This window comes from Sceloporus undulatus, chromosome 4, assembly GCF_019175285.1.
Source record: "Sceloporus undulatus isolate JIND9_A2432 ecotype Alabama chromosome 4, SceUnd_v1.1, whole genome shotgun sequence".
Taxonomy (NCBI): domain Eukaryota; kingdom Metazoa; phylum Chordata; class Lepidosauria; order Squamata; family Phrynosomatidae; genus Sceloporus; species Sceloporus undulatus.
Genome location: NC_056525.1, coordinates 108,275,415 through 108,300,414, shown reverse-complemented (window position 1 = coordinate 108,300,414; position 25,000 = coordinate 108,275,415). Strand labels below are relative to the sequence as shown.

Sequence of the window (25,000 nt, the reverse complement as noted above, 5' to 3'; positions counted from 1 at the left end):
CCCCAATAAACTTAAAAAACCACCCTATGCACACTTATAACCCCACACACTACCAACCTTACTAACCCCGACACTACGCCCATACCCACTGTTTTTATTTTTTTTTTTTTTCTTCCGGCTTCTCATGCTCATGGAGGCCTTTTGAAGTCAGCGTTTGTCTGGGCATCAGGCCCCCTAACTTGGCCTATATTAGGCAGGGCACTTGTCTGCATGCAAGGCAGGCTTTTGCAAGCCCCCCTCACGCAAAGTCCAGGTGTAAATTAAAAATAAAAATAAAACATTAGAGAGAGAGATGAGAGAGAGAGCATGATATAGAGAGAGGGGGAGATAGATAGATTAACATAATAGCATAGCATACATAGATAGATATCATAGATAGATAATAGCATAGAGATATATAGATATAGTAGATAGCATAGATATATAGATAGATAGATAGTAGATGCTAGATCGAGAGAGAGAGAAGAGAGATACAGAGGAATAGAGAGGGAGAGAAGAGAGGGGAGGAGGGAGGGAGAGACATGAGGGAGGGAGGAGGGGATAGACGAGAACGAGCGAGACTGATAGATAATGGATAGATAGATCGATGGGAGAGAATAGATGATAGATAGATAGATGATGATAATAGATAGATAGATAGATAGATTGCAGAGAAAGAAATCGCGCGAGGGGGAGATAGATCGACTAGAAGAGACTACGACTAGCAGAGAGAGAAATCAGATAGATGATAGATAGGATAGATACGATAGATAAAGAGCGAGAGAGCTAAGCCACGCGGCAAGCAAGCCAGATTAGAGACACGTTGGGGTAAATGTCATGATGTTTTTTCAATTTTATTTGGTGGCATTGGAAGAGGGGGTGGTCTTATACCGGCCACGTATACTAAAACTCTTCTATATTTTAACTGGAAAAGTTGGGGTTCGTCGCCCAGTCGTCTTATACACCGGAAAATACGGTACTGTAGAACTGAAGTTCCTATGTCAGTGCATATCTCTACTGTGTTTCCAAGATATGGTGCAAGCTGTTTTTGGTGTATCATTTGAAAGATGGCTTGTTTTCTCTTTCTTTGGCACATGGGCAGATAGTGCCTATGATGTCTGAAGATGAAATAGTTACCTAGAAAATTTGGTTTTTTAAATTTATGTTTGAGTTAGCTTTTATCTTTGAGGTTTTCTACCTCCAACAAAGATATAAAACTCTTTCATAGGACTACAATTTGGGACAACCTTGGTATGTTTTACCTATACAGCACTTAAAGATTTTCCCAGATGTAACAGTACAGAGGCTCCTTGAGAAATTCAATGTTCTCCTATGTGGTCTCTGTGACTCACACAATTGTGGTTGTTCTACATCTGCGGAGTACATCTTTGGAAACTTCTAGAACAGTCACTTGAGCTTTTGGCAGTAGCTCCATCCACCTTCCTCTATCTCTCACTGTTCCCACTCATTGACCTCAGTTACTTTTCTGTTGAAATTTTATTACTTGTCCTTTACCTCTTTTTGTCTCTAGTTCTCACCTGGTCAATAATGAAGTGGCCTCTGCCTGCATTGAAATCTCTCAATACTATCTTAACTGACAATACCTCAAACAGAATGTAGGCATGTGACACTAACATTGCTGTTTTTTTCCTGTGTGGTTTTTAACATCTTTTCCTGATGAAGAAGCCAGTGAAGTTTCAAAAGCTTGCATAATATATTTAATAATAATAATAATAATAATAATAATAATAATAATAATAATAATAATAATATGATTTATTTATATGCCGCCCAATCACTGGGAATCCGGGCGGCTTACAACAGAGGGGATAATAGATGGTTCCCTGCCCTCAGGCTTACAATCTAAAAAGACACGACACAAAAGGAGAAGGGAATGGTGAGGGGGGGAGGGATCAGGTCCAGCATTCTTCTCTCCCTCTGAGGCCTGGACCAAGGCAGATGGACTGGAGGGAGGGCTCTTCTTCTTCAGCCTACCCTGATGGAGCTGGGCCAGCCTAATTCTCTCCCTCACAGGAGAGAATTTATGCTTTGGAGTTGCCCTAAAAAGGTATTGCAGCTTGTGGATTTTGAATTTTGTTGTCCTTTATGTAGGTAATATACATGTCATTTATGTTTGTAATAGATCTCCCAGGATCTAGGAAGCTATGTCAGGCATTCACAAGACTTGGCCATATCCAGTGTTTGTGGGTTGTTTTTTTTTTAAAAAAAGAATTGAACAGCAGAATCTAAAACCATATAAAAGACTGCTTTTGAATGTCAGGTCCATTTCAAATACCTGCCTTATGCTTGCTCATTATTCAGGTTGATAGAAGCAAATCAAGACATCCTCCAACTTTCCAAGCTGTAGAAGGCTCCTGTCATGCAAAAAAAATAATAATATTTTTTTGAGATAAACTATGTATTGTGCCACTTGGGTTTCTATGAAAAGAGTGTAGATTCATACAAAACCGTATTGTACCCACACCTGCCTCCATCCACAAGGAACGACCTGGCAACTTTATGTAACCTGGATATATAATTTATCAATAGGACTACGGCATTATACTTTTCACTGCCATCATTGGACTCTCTGGAGTGGACTGCAATCAACCAGGGAGAAACTCTAACCTTTTTTTATTTTGTCTTTAGTTTTACCTAACTGCTTGCTAATAGCATGCTTTATTTTCAGCGATTGTATTATACCTTACTCATTTACATTCCTTAGAATAGAATTACACCATGATTTCTGTCTGGAAGTGTAATGCTCAATGCATTTTCAGATTTATGTTGGATTCCTATAAATATTTATAACTAATTGTGGTTACAGTTGAAAAGCTGAATGAATTGGTTATACCTTGGTATCTTAGGTTGTGGTACTGAGAACAGGCAGTCTCATGGGAGAGAGCATCAATAAATGGATAACTTCTGCTCTCTTTTGAACTGCTAGACCTTCTTAATGACTGAGCTGTTGAAGAGGAAGAAACTATTTGAGAGGAGAAATTTTAGAAAACTGGACTGAGTCATATTCTGCTCTGCTCACAGATTGTACATCACCTAATTTTCTGCAGTTTCCGCATTTTCTTCACATTGCAGTAGACATCACCAACTCTCATAAGCATTTTTTGGGAACTCTGGCAGATTCCATGATCAGATTCCACTTTTACTGTGGCTGTTCAGTAACTCTCCCAGAGTGACATCAAATCTTTAATATTGGTGTTCTCTACCTTATGGTCTTGAGATATTTTTCTAAAGGCCTCACAGGGTCAATACAGTTCTTGTTCTAGGGTACCTGTACAGTGTGCCCATGTCATACACGACTTCCAGCATATGCTGGAACCCGTGTTGGAAGAAGCAGCACCATGTGCTGGGAAAAGTAATGGTACATGCACCACTGCAGGCACAAGCCCCATTATCTTTAATGGGGCCTAATCATCCACACAATTTTCTTTACGCTGGGGGGGGGGTCTGGAACGGAGCCCCATGTAAGGGAAGGGACCCTGTACTTGTTTAACTTTTTAAAAATGTATGGTTTGTTTTTCCCCCAGGAAGTTTTTTATCACCTTTTGTTTCTTCTGACATTAGAAACACAATCCGGTTTTTACAATTAATTTTGCAAATGTTGCTGTCTTAGATATCCAAACTGTCTTGGGACAAGCATGATGTTCTGTGGCTATCCAATCATTTGTGCACACAGTTGAAAATTCTAATTGTCTGAAACAGGATGTACACAAAGAGTGAAATATACCATATGTACTCATCTATAAGTCTAAAAATTTATGCCCAAAAATTGACCCCACAATCCCAGGTCGACTTATTTACATGACAGTATGGTAATGTGATAGCAGCTCTTCCAGATTTCCCTATGCGGTAGGAAGACAGTTTCTTTTTTTCTTTTCTTGAGCCAAGCAGAAAGAGTCCTGAGTGATTTATTGCTATTGGACAAACAGAGTCTCTCTCCGCCTGCACTGTCTGACGCTGTCTGAGTGAAAGCTGAAACCAAAGTTGAAACAAAACGTTGAAGCAAAAAGTCTCAGTTAGAGTCTCTCTTGCTGTATGCACACATACACACACTGAAGGAGCCTCCAGGTTTTACCCTCGACTTACCCACGGGTTATGGCAAAATCCATAATTTTGGCCCTCAACTTATACCTCCCCTCAACTTATACATTAGGTCAACTTATTGTTGAATATACAGTGCACCCGCATCATTGAGACTGCCATGGTCGCCCTGGTCGATGATCTCCATTTGAGTATGGACAGGGGTAGCGTGTCCCTGGTAGTGCTTTTGGACATCTCGGTGGCCTTCGATATCATTGACCATGGTATCCTTCTGGAACGCCTGAGAGAGTTGGGTATCGAGGGTACTGTGTTCCACTGATTCCGTTCCTACCTCTCAGGTAGATTCCAAATGGTGCAGCTGGGGGACTGTCGCTCTGATAAGAGGGCCCTTACATCTGGTGTCCCTCAGGGAGCGATTCTGTCCCCCATGCTATTTAACATTTACATGAAGCTGCTGGGAGAGATAATCCGGAGACACAGGGCGCGGTGTTATCAGTACGCTGATGACACCCAAATATGCTTCTCTGTGCCTCCGACTGATGCAGTGACCAGGGATGGCACCTCTTCTCTAAATGCCTGTCTGGAGTCGGTAATGGGCTGGATGAGGGAAAACAGACTCAGCTTGAATCCAGAGAAAATGGAAGTACTCGTGATAGGTTCCCCGGGCCCGGGGATGGATATTTGTCCACCTGTCCTGAACGGGGTCACGCTCCCCTTGAAGGACTCAGTTCACAGTTTGGGGGTGCTTCTGGACTTGTTGCTCCACCTTACATCTCAAGTGGATGCGACAGTCAGGAGCACCTGTTATCAGCTTCGGCTGATACACCAGCTGCGACCCTACCTGGGCCGGGGGGACCTTGAAACGGTGGTACATGCTCTGGTAACCTCTCGGTTGAATTTCTGCAATGCGCTCTACATGGGGCAACCCTTGTACCAAACTCGGAAGCTACAATTGGTTCAGAATATGGCAGCGAGGCTGGTCACTGGATGTTCCAGGACCAGCCATATAACACCTATATTGAAAGATCTACATTGGATGCCTATTCGCTTCCGGGCGCAATACAAGGTGTTGGTAATGACCTATAAAGCCCTAAATGGCTTGGGTCCAGGCTACTTGGAGGACCGCCTCTCCCCATATAGTCCGGCCCGCACTCTCAGATTGGGCGAAAAATATCTATTAAGAGTTCCCAAGGCAAGGTTTGTGTCTTCGTCACAAAGGGCATTTTCCATCGTGGCCCCTCAGACCTGGAACTCTTTGCCCGACGAGCTCCGCTCAGCACCCTCTCTAGATCTTTTTAGGAAGAATCTGAAGACTTTTCTTTTCCGTCAAGCCTTCCCCCATGTGCCTTGATGTTATTCTCTCTCTCCCCTGTGCATTTTGTTCAATCCAGCTAATTTGTTATATAGGTTTTTAACTGGTTTTAGACTAAATGATTGTATGGATTGTTTTTAGAATTTTTGTATTGTTTTTAAATGGTATGGGTGGGTTTTTATATTGTTGGGCTATGGGTCGTCACTTTGTATTGGTTTTGATGGTGTTTTTGTAAACTGCTGTGATCTGCAAGGAATAGCGGTCTAGAAATAAAATTTCATTCATTCATTCATATGCGGGCGCGTTTTAAGCGGCTTCCAGCATATGCTGGAAGCTGTGCCAGAAGGAAGGGAGCTGTGCGCTGGACGAAAACAATGGTATGCGCTCCTGTGGCGTGTGCCCCGCGCACCACTGTGGGCACGAGCCCCCTTCATTTGAATGGGGCTTGAGTATCTGCATTTTTCCCTTACGTGGGGGGGAGAAACGGATCCCCCGCATAAGGGAAGGGACGACTGTATATAGTAATGTCTAAAAGAGAATTTTGGCCCCAAAACCTGCCCTCGACTGGTACATGAGGTTGACTTATAGTTGAGTACATGCAGTAATATCTAAAAGAGTATACATTACATTACACAGGCAGGCGTATACAGTGGACTCTCAATATTCATGGACTTGCTATCCATGGATTTAAGCATCTGTGGATGACAAGCCATGTTGCTTTCAATTTGAATTTTGGGACAATGAGACTCGAGGTGCTGTATTTTCATTATCTGGGGAGAGGGGGCTGGAACGGATCTGACACAGATATGAAGGATAGACAGTACATCTAGTAGAGCATGGAGTAAAACCAACACATTACAGAAATTAGCACATAAAGACAATTCTGAATATGTACTGGAAATATATTAAAAAGATTTCTAAGTTTGAATGAATCATAGTATGTGTGTTAGTCTTAGAAATCGTTCAGCATATTTCCAGTACGTTTCAGATGCTTCTATATGTATTAATTACTATAATGTATTTATTTTATTCTGCATCCTATTTTAAGATTCTAGATGTACTTGTTTTTATATGTTACTCTTTCTTTTATGTGACAGACTGCTTCCTACGCAATTTGTTTAATGCCACCCCCTGGCTTCATCCTCTGTATTTATCTGGCATTAATAGAGTCAACTGAATATGCTTTAGTGAAAGCATTGTTTGACTGAAGATCCCACATCAAGTTCTGTTAATGGGACGGGCCAGGACATACCTATGCATCTGTTTACCATTCCCATATCAGGATTGGATGTTTCATTCAAGAGAGAAAAGGGTGCATTTTCCTCTGAGGAAGACAGCAGCCTGGCTCACTGATCTGTTGCTTTATAATAATAATATTATTTATAATAATAATAATAATATTTATTTATACCTCAACATTTTTTCTAAAGCTGACATTTGAACTGGCTTACAAGATTTTTAAAAAAGTATAAACATGGGATCTTGAGTCTCATTGTCTTCAAATACAAATGGAAAGCATAGGCACTTGCCATCCGCAGATGCTTTAATCCATGGATGGCAAACCCGCAGATATTGAGAGTCCACTGTATATACTTGTGTGTATTATAGATGCTCTTTTAGATATTATATTTCACTCTATGTATACATCCTGTTTCAGACAACTGGAATTTTCAGCTGTGCGCACAAATGATTGGGCAGCCACAGAACACGATGCTTATCCCAAGCATAGATATTGTTTTTAAGTGTCATTTACATTAAGGACATTCCATTCTTGTAAACCTGACCCACTGTACAAGATGTAAGCTTTCATGACAAGGTGCAGGGGGTGGTAATCAAAATGTTTCTCCCTGCTGAGTGTTTATGCTGGATTGTAAAAGTATGTATGCATTTTCAGTGATTTTTTCATGTTTTGGTACATTTTTGTTTATGTTTGTGAAGGTCTTTGTGCAAATTACTTTTTTCAAGGAAAAAGTATTATACTATTGCTGCTGCTGGCAAGAAGTGTTGGTCTTTTCACTCTTGTTGAAGGGTATCAAGGCACATTATCTCACAGAGGGGGAGAAAAATTGAGAATTTTTTTTATAATAATCTTTATTGACTTTTATACAATTCAAAAAGAGGTACATCATTACTCTTGCTTACATTTCATACTTCATTCGTCTTGTATAACCTTTCCCCTCCCCCCTTCCTCAATTTTCCATTGTTACCATCTTACCGGAAGATGCCAGAAAAATTGAGAATGTTTTTCATATTGCTTTATGAGTCTGGAAAAAATGAAGATGGTGGACTCTGTATATTTAACATTGAAGGAAGCACTTTTGATCCAGTAAGATTTACTTTTGGGGAAACATATATAGAATTCAATTGGGAATCTTGTGTAAGTTTGTTATTTCAAAGAAAAACTATTTTGCAATGCATATTCTTTATTTCAGTGGTGCATTCTTTCTTCTGCTCTTTACAACTGTTTCTCAATTGCCAGTATTTCTCCTCAAAATAATTAATTTTCACCTCCCAGTAGCTATTGATACCTGCTTTTCCTGTATGCTAATTATGATCGTCTTTTTCTTAAAATACATAAATCAATAGTATCTTTTGCTTAGAAGCGGCTTATATATGTCTCAGTTTTGGAATTTTTTTTTACATTTTTGACTGTGGAATGTTACAATTTTGTCATACTATGGCATTTGGCTGAAACAAATGGCAAAATAAATACTGTATATATTCAACTATAAGTTGGCCTCATGTATAAGTCGAGGTTGTCTTTTGGGGCCAAAATTATGGATTTTGCCATGACCCGTGGATAGGTTGAGGGTAAAACTTGGCAGCTCCTTCAGGGTGTGTATGTGTGCGTATGGCAAGAGAGACTCTCACTGAGTCTTTTTGCTTCATTGTTTCAGCTTTCATTTCAGCCAGATGTCCAGGCTGGAGAGGACTCTTAAACAAATAGCAATATCAGTTAATCACTCAGGACTCTCTGCTTGGTGCAAGAGAGAAATAAACTGCTCTGCCAACTGCACGGGGAAATCTGAAAGAGCTGTTATCACATTACTATAGTGACCCATAAATAACTCGATCTAGAATTTTGGGGTCAATTTTTGGGTATAAATTTTTAGATCTGTAGACAAGTAGATATATCTTGGATGCAAAAGAGATAGAGTCTCCATTGTGGTCAGCCATGTTCTCTAGCTTAGATTAAATTACTAAACTTGTTTCTAAACATCTGATAGCACTTCACTTAAAACAGAATTAAAATTGAGCTCATCTGTACATTTTTTCTGATTGGTAGTTAGGAAGCCCACAGTGGTAACACTTGAAAGCATCAATGAGTTTCTTTCAAAGACATGTTGTGCTGCTGCATAGGAATTGTCTAAATCAAACCTGAATTAGAAAGTGGGAGCAGACCTAATCATCACCATGGAATAATGAGAACTTATCTGTTGAAAGCAAAATTAAATCAGTGTCAGTAAGCTGCAGTGAATGGTCTCATCTGTTGTTAGGTGGGTACTATAGGGCTTATAGGTACCTTCATTTATTTTTAGAGGTACACTATCAGTTTTGTCATGGCATATTAGTTACTTGATAATCTAAGCACTTAAAATGGTTATTGGTTATTATATGATGTACATTGCTTCTCAGTGCTTCAGGTAATTATCTGTGCAATGCTTGTGGGGGGAAATCCATGGTAAGTTGACCTATCAAATAGAGCATACCTTTGTGAGGAAGCACAGTAGCACCTGTATTTTTTTAAATAATATCCTTCTTTTTTTCTTCTTTTGAAAGATAAATTACTAATTTCACTTACTCATGTAGAATCTGTATGCATGCATCAATGTATTTTTTCTTTGAGTTTATAATAAATAGGGTAGCTTTCAGATATGAAATAAATTATAAAAATGTCTTTCAGCCAATGGTAACGACAACAAGAAATTCAAAGGTGAAGATAAAATGGATGGGGCTCCTTCTCGTGTTCTTCATATCAGGAAATTACCAGGGGAAGTGACAGAAACAGAAGTTATTGCTTTAGGCTTACCTTTTGGTAAGGTAACCAACATTCTCATGCTGAAAGGAAAGAACCAGGTACTTTCTAATTTTGTCTTATCGTTTTAGTATAGAAAGCATCCTCCCACCCCAAAGCCTAAACACTCTGCCTTCCACAGGTGGGGATATACTCCAGCACTGGAACCAGGGATGTTTCCTTTTTTCATAGAGTAATGCCCTAGCCAGGCCTGGAAAAGAACTTCTTCAGGTGGTTAGGTGCCAGAACTAAATCAGTTATAAATCTGGAAATATATCCCCTATGAATATGGGGAGAGGATTGTACCAAATTTAAGACCAAAGTCAGTTGATACAAAGAAATACTGTGTTTGCTGGTACGTTTTGACAGCAATATATAGATTATACATTCATGCTCTAGAAGTACTGGAAACTACCTCTTTCAATTTTCATGGCATTAACATATATTCTTTCTCATGTTCACAAAAATGTCCAGGTTTAAAGCATGAGCTCTTCCACTCTCCCTTGAGCAGAGTTTTACATGGGATCTGGGACACTGGAAAGGACTGTTCCCAAAACTAACTAAATTCTCTGCTTGAGCTCTAGTCTGAATTGAGTCCATTGAAGCTCATGTAGAGCCTAGCCACGCCTTCCATATGAGAACACCACAGTTGTACTTGCTGAGAGGGCAAGAGATCATAAACATACAGGAGAGAAGAAGGGGATGGTTTATTTGGGCTATGCATAATTCTCTCCTTAGAAGGACTTTCCCCTACTCCTCCCTGCTCTTAAGGAAATTTAATAATTTTATTTGGAATTTTCTGGCTTTCTGTGATTCTGTGGCTCTGTAATAAAAAGGGGAAGGAGCTTTAAAAAATTCGTAACAGCCAAAGACAAGGTTGTTCTTATGTGTAGTAATGGTTATCAGTGAAAGTAGATCTTAATTTTCACTTGATGTTTGCTTATCTTTCAAGTAACAGTTAATATTATTAATACTTCCATTCTTGTTGGACATTAGCTCCACTCAAGCATTATTCACCATGCTGTCTTAAACAGGACAAGAGGAATGCATAACCCTTCCCTCCCCCTTTGCCTTATGCAAAAATTTCCTTACATGGAAAGTGATGTGTCTGAAGAGAAGTTCCTGTTTTCATTTGGGGTTTCCATGCCAGCAGAATCCCTCCGTTTCCAGGAATGTTGCTTGCTTGGAGAGCCTGAATGCAAACAGGAGCTACTCTTTTTCAGATGCATCTCTTTCTATACAGTATTACAAAACTGCTGAAGGAGATTGGTGCTAAGCTAAAGAACATGAAAAATAGCTGAACAGAGTGAATGTCATTCAAGGCCTTTTGCTAAATGGCTTGGAAATTTGTTATGTTTTGTTTTACAAAAGACCTATTTTTGTATGTGAAAATACTTTTTTTCAAAATAAAGTTAACTTTTGCAGTCTCTAAAATTCAATAATACCTTAGCTATGTTGGGAAAGACTCAAAATGAAAACATTTGTGATGTACCTTCATCCTTGTTCCCACCTAATGAAGTCACATAACTAAGAATGTTTACTTAAAAGAAAGACCCACTGAATTTCATGATGCTCATTCCCAAGTAACTGAATCTATGTTCATAGCTTTAGTTTTACTTTACAGAATTCAGTGTTGAGCATAACACATTTTTAGCTACAAAAGGATAAGTGCTAAACTTTATATATTTTAAATCTGCAGAGCTTGGAATGCCAGTTCAGAAAACTTTTTGTATCTGTGGGATTCTGTTCCAACACCCCCGCCATAGCCAAATTCTGCAGGACCTCAAGTCCAATTCTTTCCTATGGTGATGCAATGTGCATGTGCCCGCATTGGCGTTGCCATGTGCATGCCCCACCCTTGGGGAGAATTGGGCAGAGCCACTTGTGGATGCTTCAGTCTGCAAATGGCAAGCTCATGGAAGAGGAGAGCTGTTTGTGATTACATATTTTTAAAAAAATCCTTGGAGAACACTGTGTATGTTGCTGTAGTTGACAATGTTGTCATCCAGTAGCACAATTTATTGTCCACCCCTTTAGGTTGGCTTTAAAAAAATCATAGTTGCCTTTCTTAAGTGGCAATGTCCCAGTGCCTCGCAAATCTCACAATTCAGTTGCTGGCCAGGATTGGTGGGGCGTGTAGTCCAGTATTTCTGGAAACTTTCTTGTTGGGAAAAACTACCATACAGCATTATGCCTAATAACTTGTTAAACATTTTTATCACTTATTCTACCTCTGTTCTTTGCTTCACTACCTACTACTCTTGACAACATATTAGCCGTTTTCTCATCCATCAAACACTGTGGATTGTTGATGTAGATTAGAAAAGTTTAATAAGGAATTATGAACTAAAATGCCTAGCAGTTGGATTTAGCTTTGTATTTATATTTCTGTCAGAAGACACTGATCCTGTGGAGTACTGAAGTGCTCCTTGTCCTCTTAAATTTCTACTGTACTTTTTGTGGAGAAACACTGAAATGTGACTGTTGCCATCAGGATCATGAAGTGGTGGCAGTCCAGAAAAAATCACTTGAGCCCTCTGCATCATATAACTGGATCTGTGGCTACTGAATACAGTGTGTCATTTTTCTTGGAAAAAGAATTTGTGGATAATAGCTGTAGAAAATGCCTCTCCTCTTCCTTGGGTAAACTAGGCTTTGTTAATGGTGGGCTTCATCTGCTCTATCTGACATCTGGATTAGTGTTTACTGGAGAAAGAAAATCAGACTGTGGTCTCCACATCTTGATCATTTGTTTATTTTTGAATTCTGTAGAAAATGCTTGGCTTTGCAGAGCTGTACTAGGCTTTGATATACTGACTATAAGGAAATACAATGCAGTTCATGTATAATTTGGAAACAGCAACTGCTGATCCTGTTATTGCAGGAAAAAGCGTGAGGTATAAGTAAAATTTCTGACAGGACAGTGTTTAGCCAAAGCAGCAAGAAAATCTGACCCTAAAGTATACCCTTGAAAGGATCGGATCCAAGAGACAAAGAAGTAAAGTGAAATACTACTCTTCCACTCTAAAATTTAACATCTCATTTACTTAACCTGCACCTGTTATGCATTTTAAATGGGCCTGTCCAAAGGATACTGGAGCTGTGCTGTTGTCTTATCTACTCCTTCCCTCACATTGATGCTCTGTTTTACTCTTCTAGCACTCTTCCTAGGCCAGGCCTTAAAAACGTACCACACAGCTCATCTATTCCCATTTATTTCTTCAATTTATTTCTTGTATGAGTTTTCCACTTCTTTATTCCTCTTCTCAGCTCAGCTTGCTTTATTCCCCATGCTGTAAATCTCTGCCACAACACCTGATTGCTCTAAACCTATGCTACACAGAATGGTGGCCGATGGTCTCATGCTGGTCTATAAGCCATTGGATACTGGTCTTTGACAAGTTTCCAGGAAAGAAAAAAAACAATTGTAACCAATGGTCATAAGCATAGCATTTGTATTTGGGGAACAAAAATAATTGCTGACCTCCCTCATCATAATGCCCAGGAAGCAGCCCAGCAACAAGTTTTATGACCAAACGTGTCTCACCCCGCCATTTCCTTCCTCTAGTAATCCACAGCAAACAGGCAGAACAAACTGAGCAAAAGTGAACCATTTCCAGCCATCTGTGAATATGCCTGCAGCATTTTTGGTCTGCATCGTGTGAGATAGTGTTGCAACATTTAATTCTCATTGGGTTGAAAATTAGTTACACAAATTAATTCTTGTTTTTCTTAAGATCTGCAGGTATGATAGACAGACATTTTATTTTAGTTTTACAGTTTAAGGTTATTTGGCTGCTGTCTTGCATTTCACTCATAAATAGCACACAGAGTGACATATAGAAATTTCAGATGGTAGAGAAACTTGAGATGAAGCAAGTCCTTTGGTCTTTCCTTACAGACATGGAGGCACGTATGCAGGAAACAGTCAAGTCTTCGATTTGAGCATGTGATGCATCTCATCGAGCATCATGAAGCTGTTCTTTAGCTAGATACCTGAAAGAGCTTTCTATTGACCTGTGTTTTTACATGTGTACATCAGGATGCAGTGAAGGGGTCCCCAACTCTTTAATTAATTGAAATACTAGTTTTAGGGGAATTCTGTTTCATGTTCATTCTTCAAATATATCCATTTTCTGTATGTGACTAAAGGAAATCATCTGAATTTTTTACCCATGATAAAAGCTGTTAAAATAATTTCCTGAACACACAGTATCCTTAGGAACACTAACTTTTGACTGTGTAGGGCTGTGTTGGCGAAGCTATGGCATGCATGCCAGAGACGACACGCAGAGCCCTCTCTGAAGGCACGCACGCCATTGCCTCTGTCATGGCAGATTCCAGGAGGAGTGAGGGAGAAGGAGAGCTCTGTTTCTCCACCCTCCCACTCTGGAAATGCTGGAAGAAAGCCTTTCCAAGGTGGGAGGGGTGAAAGAAAGGAGCGCTTTGTTTCTCCACCTCTCCCATCCTGGAAATGCCAAGAGAAAACTTTTATAAGATGGAAGGATTGAAGGAAAAGAGCTCTCCATTTCTGCCCCCTGAAACTCTGGGAGAAGTCCTGCTCCCGGAAGTCCCACCACCATCAACACTGGGTGACACCCGGTGCGGTAACGCCCCTGATTTGGATACTCGATCTCTAAAAGGTTTGCTGTTAATGGTATAGGCAATAGGATTTGGCAGGCTGACATAAATGCCAACTCCAGTGGCTTGCAAGCTTTTTCTGACAAACAAATTAGGAAGATCTAGATTTGAGATCTGATGGAGCTAGCCAATTGGGATACACCTTCTGTGGCAAAGTCAACCTTGTACAGGATTTTATGGAGCCTGTTAAAAATGGCTTCTGTGCTACCTTGCCCAGTTTTTGAGGCATTTGCTTAATTATTTTGTGGCTGGCAACAACAACAAAACATTATTTTTGTATGGAGAGTGTTTCATTCTCATCATCCTGGTTGAAACCAGAAAATCTAGAGATTTTCTGGGGGAGGGGAGAAGGCATAAAAACACACGTTCATTTTTCAGTCTGACATTTCTTCTCTCACGTTGCTGCAACAGAAATTGAGGTAGTGAAGCAGCGTTCCCCTTTGTCTTTATTGAGTTTTGACAACTTTTAAATAATGATAATCTGCTGATGGGCATAGCATGCCATTTAGTTTTTCTAGTACAGAATACAGAATGCTTCTGCCTGTTCAGGTCTTAAATGCTGCTGCCTCTAACAAGACTAGTGTAGGGTCTACTCATTCATAGCTTTTGCTAATTAGACAGACTTGTGCCATACTAATTACACTTTTTGTCCACTCTTGCATGTTCTGATGTGAAAGCCCATGTAAGAGTTATTTTCTCTCCTAACATTTCTCTTTGGATTCTCCTTTGCTCATGTTTTTCTTTTACCTTCAATTTTTGTTGCCATTACTCCATGAACAGGAGCAATCTGACAGTCTTAAGTGCCAGCATTCCAATTCACAGATTCTCTTAGCTTGCTTAAAGTGGGCATGCTTGATGAAAGTAAATGCCCATTTCAGTAAATTGACACTGCTCTGTCTGGTATCACCTTTGAGCGTTTTAAAAGCTTTATGTAGACGGTTAGCATTGAAGCACATGTTTTGTTGTGCAGATTTATAATGCAATGTTTTAATTTGTTTAAGCACTACATTTTTGTGACTTTGAAGAGCACTTTTACTGTATGACCACAGCATAGGCTGACAGGTACAGAAATAGAATATGGATATATGCGTTGTAACCACTACATAACTTTTTAATATTTTATAGGCTTTTTTGGAATTGGCAACGGAAGAAGCTGCAATCACTATGGTTAATTATTATTCTGCAGTGACACCTCACCTTCGTAACCAACCCATTTATATACAATACTCAAACCACAAAGAATTAAAGACTGATAATACACTGAACCAGGTAAAATAATACTTTCTTAAGGTTATAGTTGTAAATGATGCATTTATTCTCTGCGTTTATGCAGCAATGCAACTGGCTTTTTTTGTATAACATTGCAAAAGAGATTTGGGCTTTTAAAAAATATAACTGCATGTTATTTATTGCATATATTTGCTCTGAAACAGTAACTATATTAATAACCTTTTTGACTCATAGCTTAAGTTCACCTACCAAAGAAACTTGTTAGACAACTTGTTTCCAATATGTTTAAGTAAATCATTTAAATTACATAGTGAGGGTAACCTCACTCTATTTGATGTACTCTTCTGAGAATACAGTCTCTAAAAATATATATTCATGTTCGCGCTGGGAAATAACTAAAAAAAATAGATATTTGATCTTGAAGATGTTTGGAACCTATTCTTCCAGATCAAGACAATACTCTTACTCAAACTGGAAAACTACTGCTCCTGCAGGTGTTAACTTTAAAAGTCTTTGAAAGCATTTGATCTTGCCATTTCCTATGAAGAATGTTAAAGCAGCATTGACCCATGGTATGTCAGATGGTAATACTTTCAAGCTCGTTTCTTGTGTTCTTTTCTTGATCATACTAACAGTGCTGTAACAAGCAACATTTTTAGGACTCTGTTCTACTCTTCTTTTCATTAAGTCCTGGCAGGTGTCCTGTTTGAAACTGAATTGTCCAGCCACCTTTTTAGGCCAGTTTACTGGAAGTTATTAACACTTGCTTTGTATTGAATCCTCCCCCCCCCCCCCCTGCAAGTCGTTTCATTTGCATGTGATGGTAACATTTAGAAAGTGTATTTTGCGATTCAGTAGACCTTCACAAGGTATTCTGGAGCTACAGAATAAGTATACTTAAAGAAACAATTATTTTACTGAAATCTTGGCTTCAGATTCGTTGTTTCCTAGATTCTCTCTGTGTCATCTGGTTGAATTATATTTTTTTCTAATTATGGGAACTACAACCATACTAAATTGGTGCTGAAGTGCATAAAAAGGGGGCTGCAGCTTGAAGAACATAATTCTTCACAGTGCCTTCATATGGTTAGCACTGTGAACTAATATAAATGTAATTTGTCGTCCTAAAGCATTGGAATGTTGTGTCTGCTTGCTCTTACTTGTCCTACAGATTTCTTAAAGAAACGGCTCTGTTAAGGGTATATATGGCGCCCTCCTTCTCCAAATTAATTTCTACTGAATTAATATTTTGGTGGTAATCATAGCATCTCCAAGGGAAAAAACCCAATAGTGGAAAAATTAGTGGGATACTGGCATATCAATAGGGAAAAAAAATGAAATTCCTTGTTTTGTTGTATTTGATTTTCAGTCTTGTAATATTTAAAGGAGTGAGCATGTAGAGTATAACAAAAATTTTAAAATGAAGGCAGGTTAATGAGTATATGAAAGGGAAACTTAATCTTCTTAATCCAAAGTACATTTAGTTGCATTTATATCATGCAGTTTGCTTACTGATAAATACAAATTAATGTTAAGCACATTTTTTCAATGTATGCTCTATAATATTGAAAACTGTGGGCCAGAGCAGACAGGCGGGAAGGAGCGGCCTGAGTCTGCTCTGATTGCAAGCAGATCAGGACTGCAGCGGCCGCACCCACTCCCAAAATAGGCTGTGGCTCAGGACCCAACCTCCACTGACAGGAGCTGAATTATCCCAGCTCCTTTTGGCTCTGGTCCAAAGGACTGGAGCACAGCTTCGGTGTGGCCTTTGGGCCACTTTGGAGGCGTACATCATTTGACCACCATGCTTCCAAAGTAGCCGGAGGCTACTTCATTCAGCCCATCTGTTCCGGGCCTGAGAATGCTTTTTAACATATAAATCAGTTTGATGTGTATGTGCTGTCAAGTTGCCTGTTAATTTAAGGAAGGCCCCATGAATTTCACATTGTTTTCTTAGGCGAGAAATACTCAGATGGTTTTGCCAGTTTCTTCCTCTGAAATATAGCCTACAGCACCTGGTATTTGTCAGTGGTCTTCCGTCCAAGTAATAAGCAGGGCTGACCCAGTTTAGCTTATAACAGGGGTAGGCAACCTTTTGGAGCCGGGGGCCAGGTTGCTGTCCCTCAGACAACTGGGGGGCCGAAGCCAAAAAATAAATAATTAAATAATTTCTGAAAATAAATAAATAAATAAATAAACTGGGACAAATATAGGACAACATTTTCAAATGGTGGACACTTTTTTTAAAAAAGTGGAGGACACGCAAAAAAATTTGCTGATTTTTTAAAGAAATGTTAATATAAATGCATGTTTATTAGGCGTCTATAGACAATTGCCCCCCCTTGCCCCTGCGCGCGAGAGGCAAAAGGCCCCAGCGGCAATCGGCGGCAGGACCGGGCTGGGGCCGGTCCCAAGGCCTTGCCGGGCCGCATCCGGCCCGCAGGCCGCAGGTTGCCTACCCCTGGCTTATAAGATCAGATAGGATATGGAACTTTTAGAATATTTAGACCTTCTAAATCAGTTTAATACTTTGGATTATACATTGTAAGTATTAGACATTATTCATGAAATGATATGTTCCTTCAAGTTAACTCTAGTTTACAGCAACAATCTCATAGGGTTTTCTTGACAAGATTTATTCAGAAGAAAATTGCCATTGCCTTCCTCTAAGTCTGATATCTGAGAAATGGTGACTTGCCCAGGGTCACCCAATGCGTTTCCATGGCTGAGAGGAGATTTGAACCCTGGTCTCCCAGAGTCCCAAGTTCAACACTCATACCACTGCATCATGCTGGCTTCTATATTCATTAATTTTTCAAGCACTGGCTATTGCTATTTAATCATATTCAGTTGATTTCAGTAGGAGATAGTTTGACAGTCACTTTGTAGAGTGTACCCTCTTGATCTTAAATATATGAACTCCAAAGTTTTTAACAAACATTTATTTACTTTTTAAAATCCAAAAATATTGCAGTTAGAAGAGGATGTACAACAACTCCGGAGAGACAATATCAGAAGACTGGGATAGAGTTTTAGATTTTATTAAGAAATGGGGAGATTTGTTGATAATATGTTGGTAATATTGATACTTTTCTTTTTATAATCTGTGCAAATGATAAAGTTAAGATATTGGAAATAGGTAGGTAAATTAGGAAAATAGAGATTAAGCCTCTTGGATTGAAATTGTTGTATCATAATGGTTTTGGCAGAAATTAATGATTATCCCTAGGAAAGAGATTTTATTTCTCTCTATAAGACTATCTCTTCTTATCTTTTTGAGCTTTTTTAGAAAAATGTTTAAGGTATAGACTGAGTAGCGAATGAAATGGGATAATAAGATAATGAGAACATTTGGCATTATAGAATAAAGATGATGGAAGTCTTTCTTTTTGTATTAGGTTTGTATGTATGTTATAGAGAGGTAAGAAAATTATTAATCCAGATTGGGAACTCGAAAAATGTAAGAAGACCAATATAGATTAGAAGAGATTGGATTTAAACATAATAACGTACTTGATATTATAAATAATGTGATGTGTGTAGGTAAACATGCATATTTAAAGAACTTAGAAGATCAAAGAAAAGTCCAGATTTGGATGAACACATTTTCCAGTCCCAATTTTATGTATAATGTTTTTGTATATTTTTTATTTTATGTTATGTTGCTTTGTTGTTATGATGTTTTAAATTTAAAAAAAAAATTGAATTAAAAAAAAAAGAAGAGGATGTACAAGCCTGTAAGAGCAAAGAAATTGTAGCTGTTATATATTAAAGAATGAATGGCTTAAAGATCTGGATCTTAAAATATTCATCTTTTTCATGTGGAAATTAGGGGAATAAAAAACAATGTTATAGATTCCGTTGTCATTGAATATGCAAATATGTACAAACCTAATTCACATATGCTGGTTTTGAATACTTTCCCCCCTCCTTTTTATACAGCGAGCTCAAGCAGTTCTACAGGCAGTGACTGCTGTACAGACAACAAATACTTCCATAAGTGGAACTACAGTTAGTGAGAGTGCAGTAACTCCAGCACAGAGTCCTGTCCTTAGAATAATTATAGACAACATGTACTACCCTGTAACCCTTGATGTTCTCCACCAAGTAAGTCTTTCTTTTTGTGGGGATTTCCCCCATTGCTCTTTCAACAAAGAGCCAAGAAATATTTATGGTAAATGTGAAGCCAATGCTAAAATTGTTAACTCAGTATGTAGATACCCTTTTTCCAGAATCTAGTAGATCTTGTTTTGCGTTATGAAGTCCTGTGTTTCCCTCCTTTCTGCCAAGCACATGTAAAACATTGTGATGTTACAACCCATGTACATTCTCCTTGAATACATTGAGAGAAGAATCTACATATGGGGTTACCATTTTTAATGGGAGCTTCACACTTATAATTGTATCTGTCTTGGCCTGTAGTTCAAAACTGATTCCTGGGTGAGGAAATTTGCAGCATGATGGAAAGGGTTAGTATTTGGTTTGCTGTACCTAACTACCTAAAAACCAGATTTTAGTCTACCATGATACCATAAAGTAAAATAAAATGGACCATAAAATAAGGGTGTGACTTTTTTGACATCCTAAAGTAGAAATAAGAACGATATGTTGAATGTAAGACTACTGTATATCTCCACCTCACATATTTTACAAACAAAATGTCTCATTTTTATCCATTTTTTATTTTTGAAGCTACCTCTATTATCATCCTTTGTTGATTAAACTATCACAGTGCAGCAGAACAAAATAGGAAGTCTTACTTTGAATGTACCTCAAGATGCTGATACCTGTCCACATTTTTTATGACATATGTGTGCTTTCTTGGGAAGAAAAGATCAACTCATGTTGCCTTGCTAACCACTTCATGTAGCCACAACAATTTGTTAATATGCTAATTGTACGAAGGGCCATTTGGGGGTATCTGATCCCATACCATTACTGCTGCTAAATAGAAGTGGATTTGCAGTCTCTTTGATGGGAGCCTTATAGAAGCAGGCTATAAGGATAATTAAGATCCATTATGTGGTCCCTCATTGGTTGGAAATAAGAGAGAAACACTGTTCACTTCTTCTTTAAAAGGAAAAACCAATATGCAAAATAATTAAGTGAAGCTATATTTGTAGTATTTGGCATTCTTCTCTTTTCTAAAATGAGCAAGCTGCAAAGCTACTCATTGAGACTGCAAATATGGCTTTTTCATATGATTTTAATGATGCTTTTTCACGTTTTTGAATTCTTTGGTGGAATGTAAAATGTATATTCTTTATTATAAGAAATCATTCCCATTGAAAAAACTTTCTGGAAGTTGCAGTACTATATAGAGACCGTCATATTCTGTTCCTACCAGATTTTTTTTTAAAAAAATCATTTGTCAGTCACAAATATTCTATACATTAAAGGTTTGTATTCCAAGTAGATATAATACTTCATGCATCAAGATGTGGAAGGTAGTCCATGTAAGCTTGTGTCATAGTATATGTGTTAATCTCTGAGGTGTCAGAAGATTAGTCCTTACTGTGACAAGACAGCTCTGAATGTCTTCAGTATAACATGATTTGTTGTATGTATTTTATGACTTGTAGATTTGAGTACCCATGTAGTTTATTTCTCCCCAACAGATATTTTCTAAATTTGGAGCAGTTCTGAAAATAATCACATTCACAAAGAATAACCAGTTTCAAGCATTGTTACAGTATGGTGATCCAGTAAATGCCCAACAAGCAAAACTTGTAAGTACAGTTGTAATTAATTTTATTTACTAACTTACTAATAGGAAGCTGAATTTTGATTTATATGGCAAAATAAGTAATTTTATAAAAAACAGAATAGGTAGAGATTTTACATGAACACTCACATCCCACTGTCTTCATCTAAAGGCTTTTCTTAAAGCTTTGATTCCCATATTGGGAAAATAAAATTAATTTAATCAATTAAATAAATGGGCAGTTTGGTCTATATGGTTTAATCCAAAACTTTACTGGGGCAAAAATGATTTACTTAAAGTTTTCAATCATCCAGTAGCTACAGTACTCATTACAGTAAATGATCAGCCATGAACTAATAAATGAAAGTTTACTGTGAAGGTGCAAAATATTTTTTGTTGTGGCAGAAAAAGTAAGTAAACAACAACAATCTGGCATTGTAATAATGCCAATTAATTCAAATTTAGTTCTAAGCTGTAACACAACAAAATCTGAATAAGTTGAAGGATAGTGAATGCTTCTTCAAGGTGTTGTATAAACCTAGAATTGATGGTTGAATGTGGCATGAAAAACTAGCCATTTAATAGAGGTCTCTATTCCTGTTATTCATGTAAAAGTGTAATTTTATGTTGTAACCAGTTACCTCTTGTATGTTTTTGAGAACAAGAGTTGAATGGAAATTATGGAAAGATTATTGTTAAGGAAGTAATGTTGAAGATTATATTAACATCTCACTTTGAATTAACTGTATAATTTGCATTGGTTTAGATTATGCACCTAAATATTAGCTATATGCTAGATTTAGAAAATAGTCTTTAAAATCAAGATGAAGATTCTTGACTTAATCCAGTTTTCTAGAGAACACTGCATAGCTCTAGTAGTTATAGACACTGGATATGCTGCTGAGAAATGGTCTGGAGGTGGCAGTGGCAGCTGAATAGTATGCACTTAATTTTACATAATTTTACCAGAATTTGGGCCATTTCGGAAAATTATATAAACTAGATTGCCAGGAAAGAGGATTAAAGTACTGGAAAATGACTTGTGGTAGCTAATCTTTTAACAATACTGGTACCTAATGTAGATAACAATTTTGTAGTTGGTGAGCAAGGTAGGTTAGCATGGATTCTGTTATCAGCCAGTAGAATGCAGTCTTTAATATGAGAGTCATATGAGATTAATTCCTTAGCCAGCACTGATCTGTACTTGAGTTTATTTGACAGACAGTATTGCTGCACATGAACACTAGGTGTGTAGTATGAAAATGAATATTGTAAGGGAAAGGTATAAAGAAAGACATATGAAAGTTTGACGCTAAAAGCAAGAGTGGGTCCCCATGCTGTGTGCTTTCCTAACCCTGTTTCCCAAAAGAGTCTCTGCATTCTCTCCCCAACCCAAAAATGAATGTCAAAAAGCGTCCACCAAAGAATGAACTATAATTGTCCCCAAAGCCAACAAATGGGGCAATAGAACCATACTTTTCAAATAGTGATCTTTATAGGATATCACAATAACTGAAAAAGAGCAATGTTTTAGAAAAGCAAGCATGTCAAGTAGAGTATTTCCAAAAGAGCATGGTGAAAACAGTTTAATTGTCAACATTGCTGTTGACTTAGACCATAATGGTTATGCTATTGAGAATTCCTATTCTGTTTGCAAAACCTGGCTAAATTCAGATGTCCTTACAAAGCATTGCTTGCAAAATCAGGAATGTGCTTGACCATTCCTAGTCTTCCCTTCCCCACTTCCTCTTTTACCCTATTGTTTTCTGTTACCTTTGAATGAGGCAGTTATTTTGAACATATGTTGGGAACCAGCCTTTCATGACTGGCCTGTCCCTTCCCATCCTGCCAGTGTGGAGACCTTTTTAGGGGGTGAGCCTTTGAGTTCTATGTGAAATGGGGTTTTAGTAGTTGCCATTGGGCTTAGCTACCACTTGCATGTTTGTCTTATCACTTGTGCTATTTGCCCCCCAGAAAGTTACAAGGTTATGTGACAGGATGATTAAAAATTCCACACTTATTTAAAGGCTGGTGTTAGCCATAGTTTGTCCAACTTGTAGTAAACTATATATTGAAGAGATCAGGAAATTATCTAAGGATTCTGTATGCAGAGTGAGCTTCCTTATAAGCCTGTGGTGTGTTTTGCTTAATTTGTGGGAATTATTGATATATAGTGACGACTACCAATAAATAACTTGTACAATTTATTTTCATCTCATGGAGAAATTTTCTTCTTTCCAGTAACTAATATTATTTGCTTTGATAAAATTCTCCACATTTTGTTCAAAGTGTTAGAAGAATAAACTGCAAAACCTTATTTTCAGAATTGCTCACATTTCTTTAAATAGCTATGAGCCAAATAAGTGGTGTTTGCTTATTTTGGAAGCGTGGTGAATGAGCATCCAAAGAGGAAGGTGGTAGCCTCACCTCCTTCATCTCCAGTTTTGTTGCTTTGCTTATATGAGGGGGAAGGGGCAGCGACAGGTCTTCTCAGAAGCTTCCCCTATATATGGACCTTCTTCACGCAGTCAGGACTTCTAAAAAAAAATTGAGTCCTGAGTCATTTGGAGAAGGTGCATGTGCTGAGAAAGTTTTTTGGTTCAGACTTGTTGCTCTCCATATGAGGATAACAACAGAACTGCTGACAGTGTTGTGGCTGGGGCTAGCACAGTCTTATCTTTTGGATTAAACACATACTTGTAAAACTAGTATTTATTTTATTTCATAACCAGATTTTTGAGATTATTCATCTACATAACAGAAATGCTCCTTTAAGTTGCAAACTAATATGCTTGAATTATTATAGCAATTAGTAATTAGTGATTAGTAATAGAGTACACAATTACTTATACAATTCTACAATATATGAATTGCAAAACTGAATTGAAGCTAACCCACCACCTGAGGCTGGAGGTTGCTGATGAGACTTTCACTTAAACTGTCACCATTTTCTTAAGAAGAATATGACAGTTCTCATGCATGGATAAAGGAGTGGACTATAGTCTGCAAAAACTTACTCTATAACAAATAACTATAGTACCTTTTCATCTTTTTTGACATGTGATGTGTGATTTTTCGTAGCCCCATCTGTTCCTGTTTACCTGTTCCTATTCCACACATCACACAGCCATTATTTACCATAGTTCCCTCCTCATCCATCCAGTTTGTTCTTTGGCATCATTTTGCTTTGTCCTTTACATCCTTTGTTACATGCCCTTAGGTTTTACCCTCAACTTATCCATGGGTCATACCAAAATCCATGATTTTGGCGTTAAAACCTGCACTCGACTTACACATGACGTCAATTTACAATTGAGTATGTATGATAGGTTTCTCAAAGCATGTACTCTCATCACACTTACTGGGAAATAAAAGGGTTATTCTGTGCATATTTACTAAAGTATGAGATCCACTTATAAGATATGTCATATTACTATCCCATTGTATTTAGTGGGACTTGAAGATTTTTAGAGTTGGATTTTTTGTCCCATCTTATGTCAGTGAATTGCAAACATTATTCTTGAACTATGTAAAGAAACTATTTTATCCCCCCCCCCCCAGAAACTACCAGTGCATATGCAAGTGTGCATGTACTTACATGCCAAGAGGCTCTGATTGCTTTAATCTTGTTACCCGTATTTTCCAGCGTATAAGACGACTGGGCGTATAAGATGACCCCCAACTTTTTCAGTTAAAATATAGAGTTTAGGATATAATCGCCGTATAAGACTACCCCTCTTCCAACACACACCAAATAAAAATTAAAAAAACATCAGATTTTATTTCAGTATGGTAATTTTAATTCAAATGCTTATGACATGCAGGTACTTAGCAGGAAAACTTGTTGTATACAAACCCTGCTTGGATTGGTCAGCTCTCTCTGCCTGCCCAGCCCTCCCTGTCTCCAAGATTTTCTTCTACCGTACTTGTACAGCGCCACCCTTGCTGCTTTCATATGGTCACCACATACAGAGGAGATGCAGCCACAGCCATTTTTGAGCTCTCCCCCCCCCCCAACCCCCGACCATATGAGGCAACCACAAATTCCTTCATATTCCGG

At 38.2% G+C, this 25,000-nt stretch overlaps 1 protein-coding gene across 1 annotated transcript in view; it reads left to right on the top strand.

Moving 5' to 3' along the window:
• Positions 1-25,000, top strand: part of PTBP2 (polypyrimidine tract binding protein 2) — a 73,287-nt gene that overhangs the window by 30,224 nt on the left and 18,063 nt on the right. The window contains exons 5-8 of the mRNA XM_042464334.1: positions 9,255-9,427; positions 15,132-15,275; positions 19,179-19,343; positions 20,855-20,983. Of these exons, the coding sequence (XP_042320268.1) occupies positions 9,255-9,427; positions 15,132-15,275; positions 19,179-19,343; positions 20,855-20,983 (611 nt within the window). The remainder of the gene's footprint in view (positions 1-9,254; positions 9,428-15,131; positions 15,276-19,178; positions 19,344-20,854; positions 20,984-25,000) is intronic.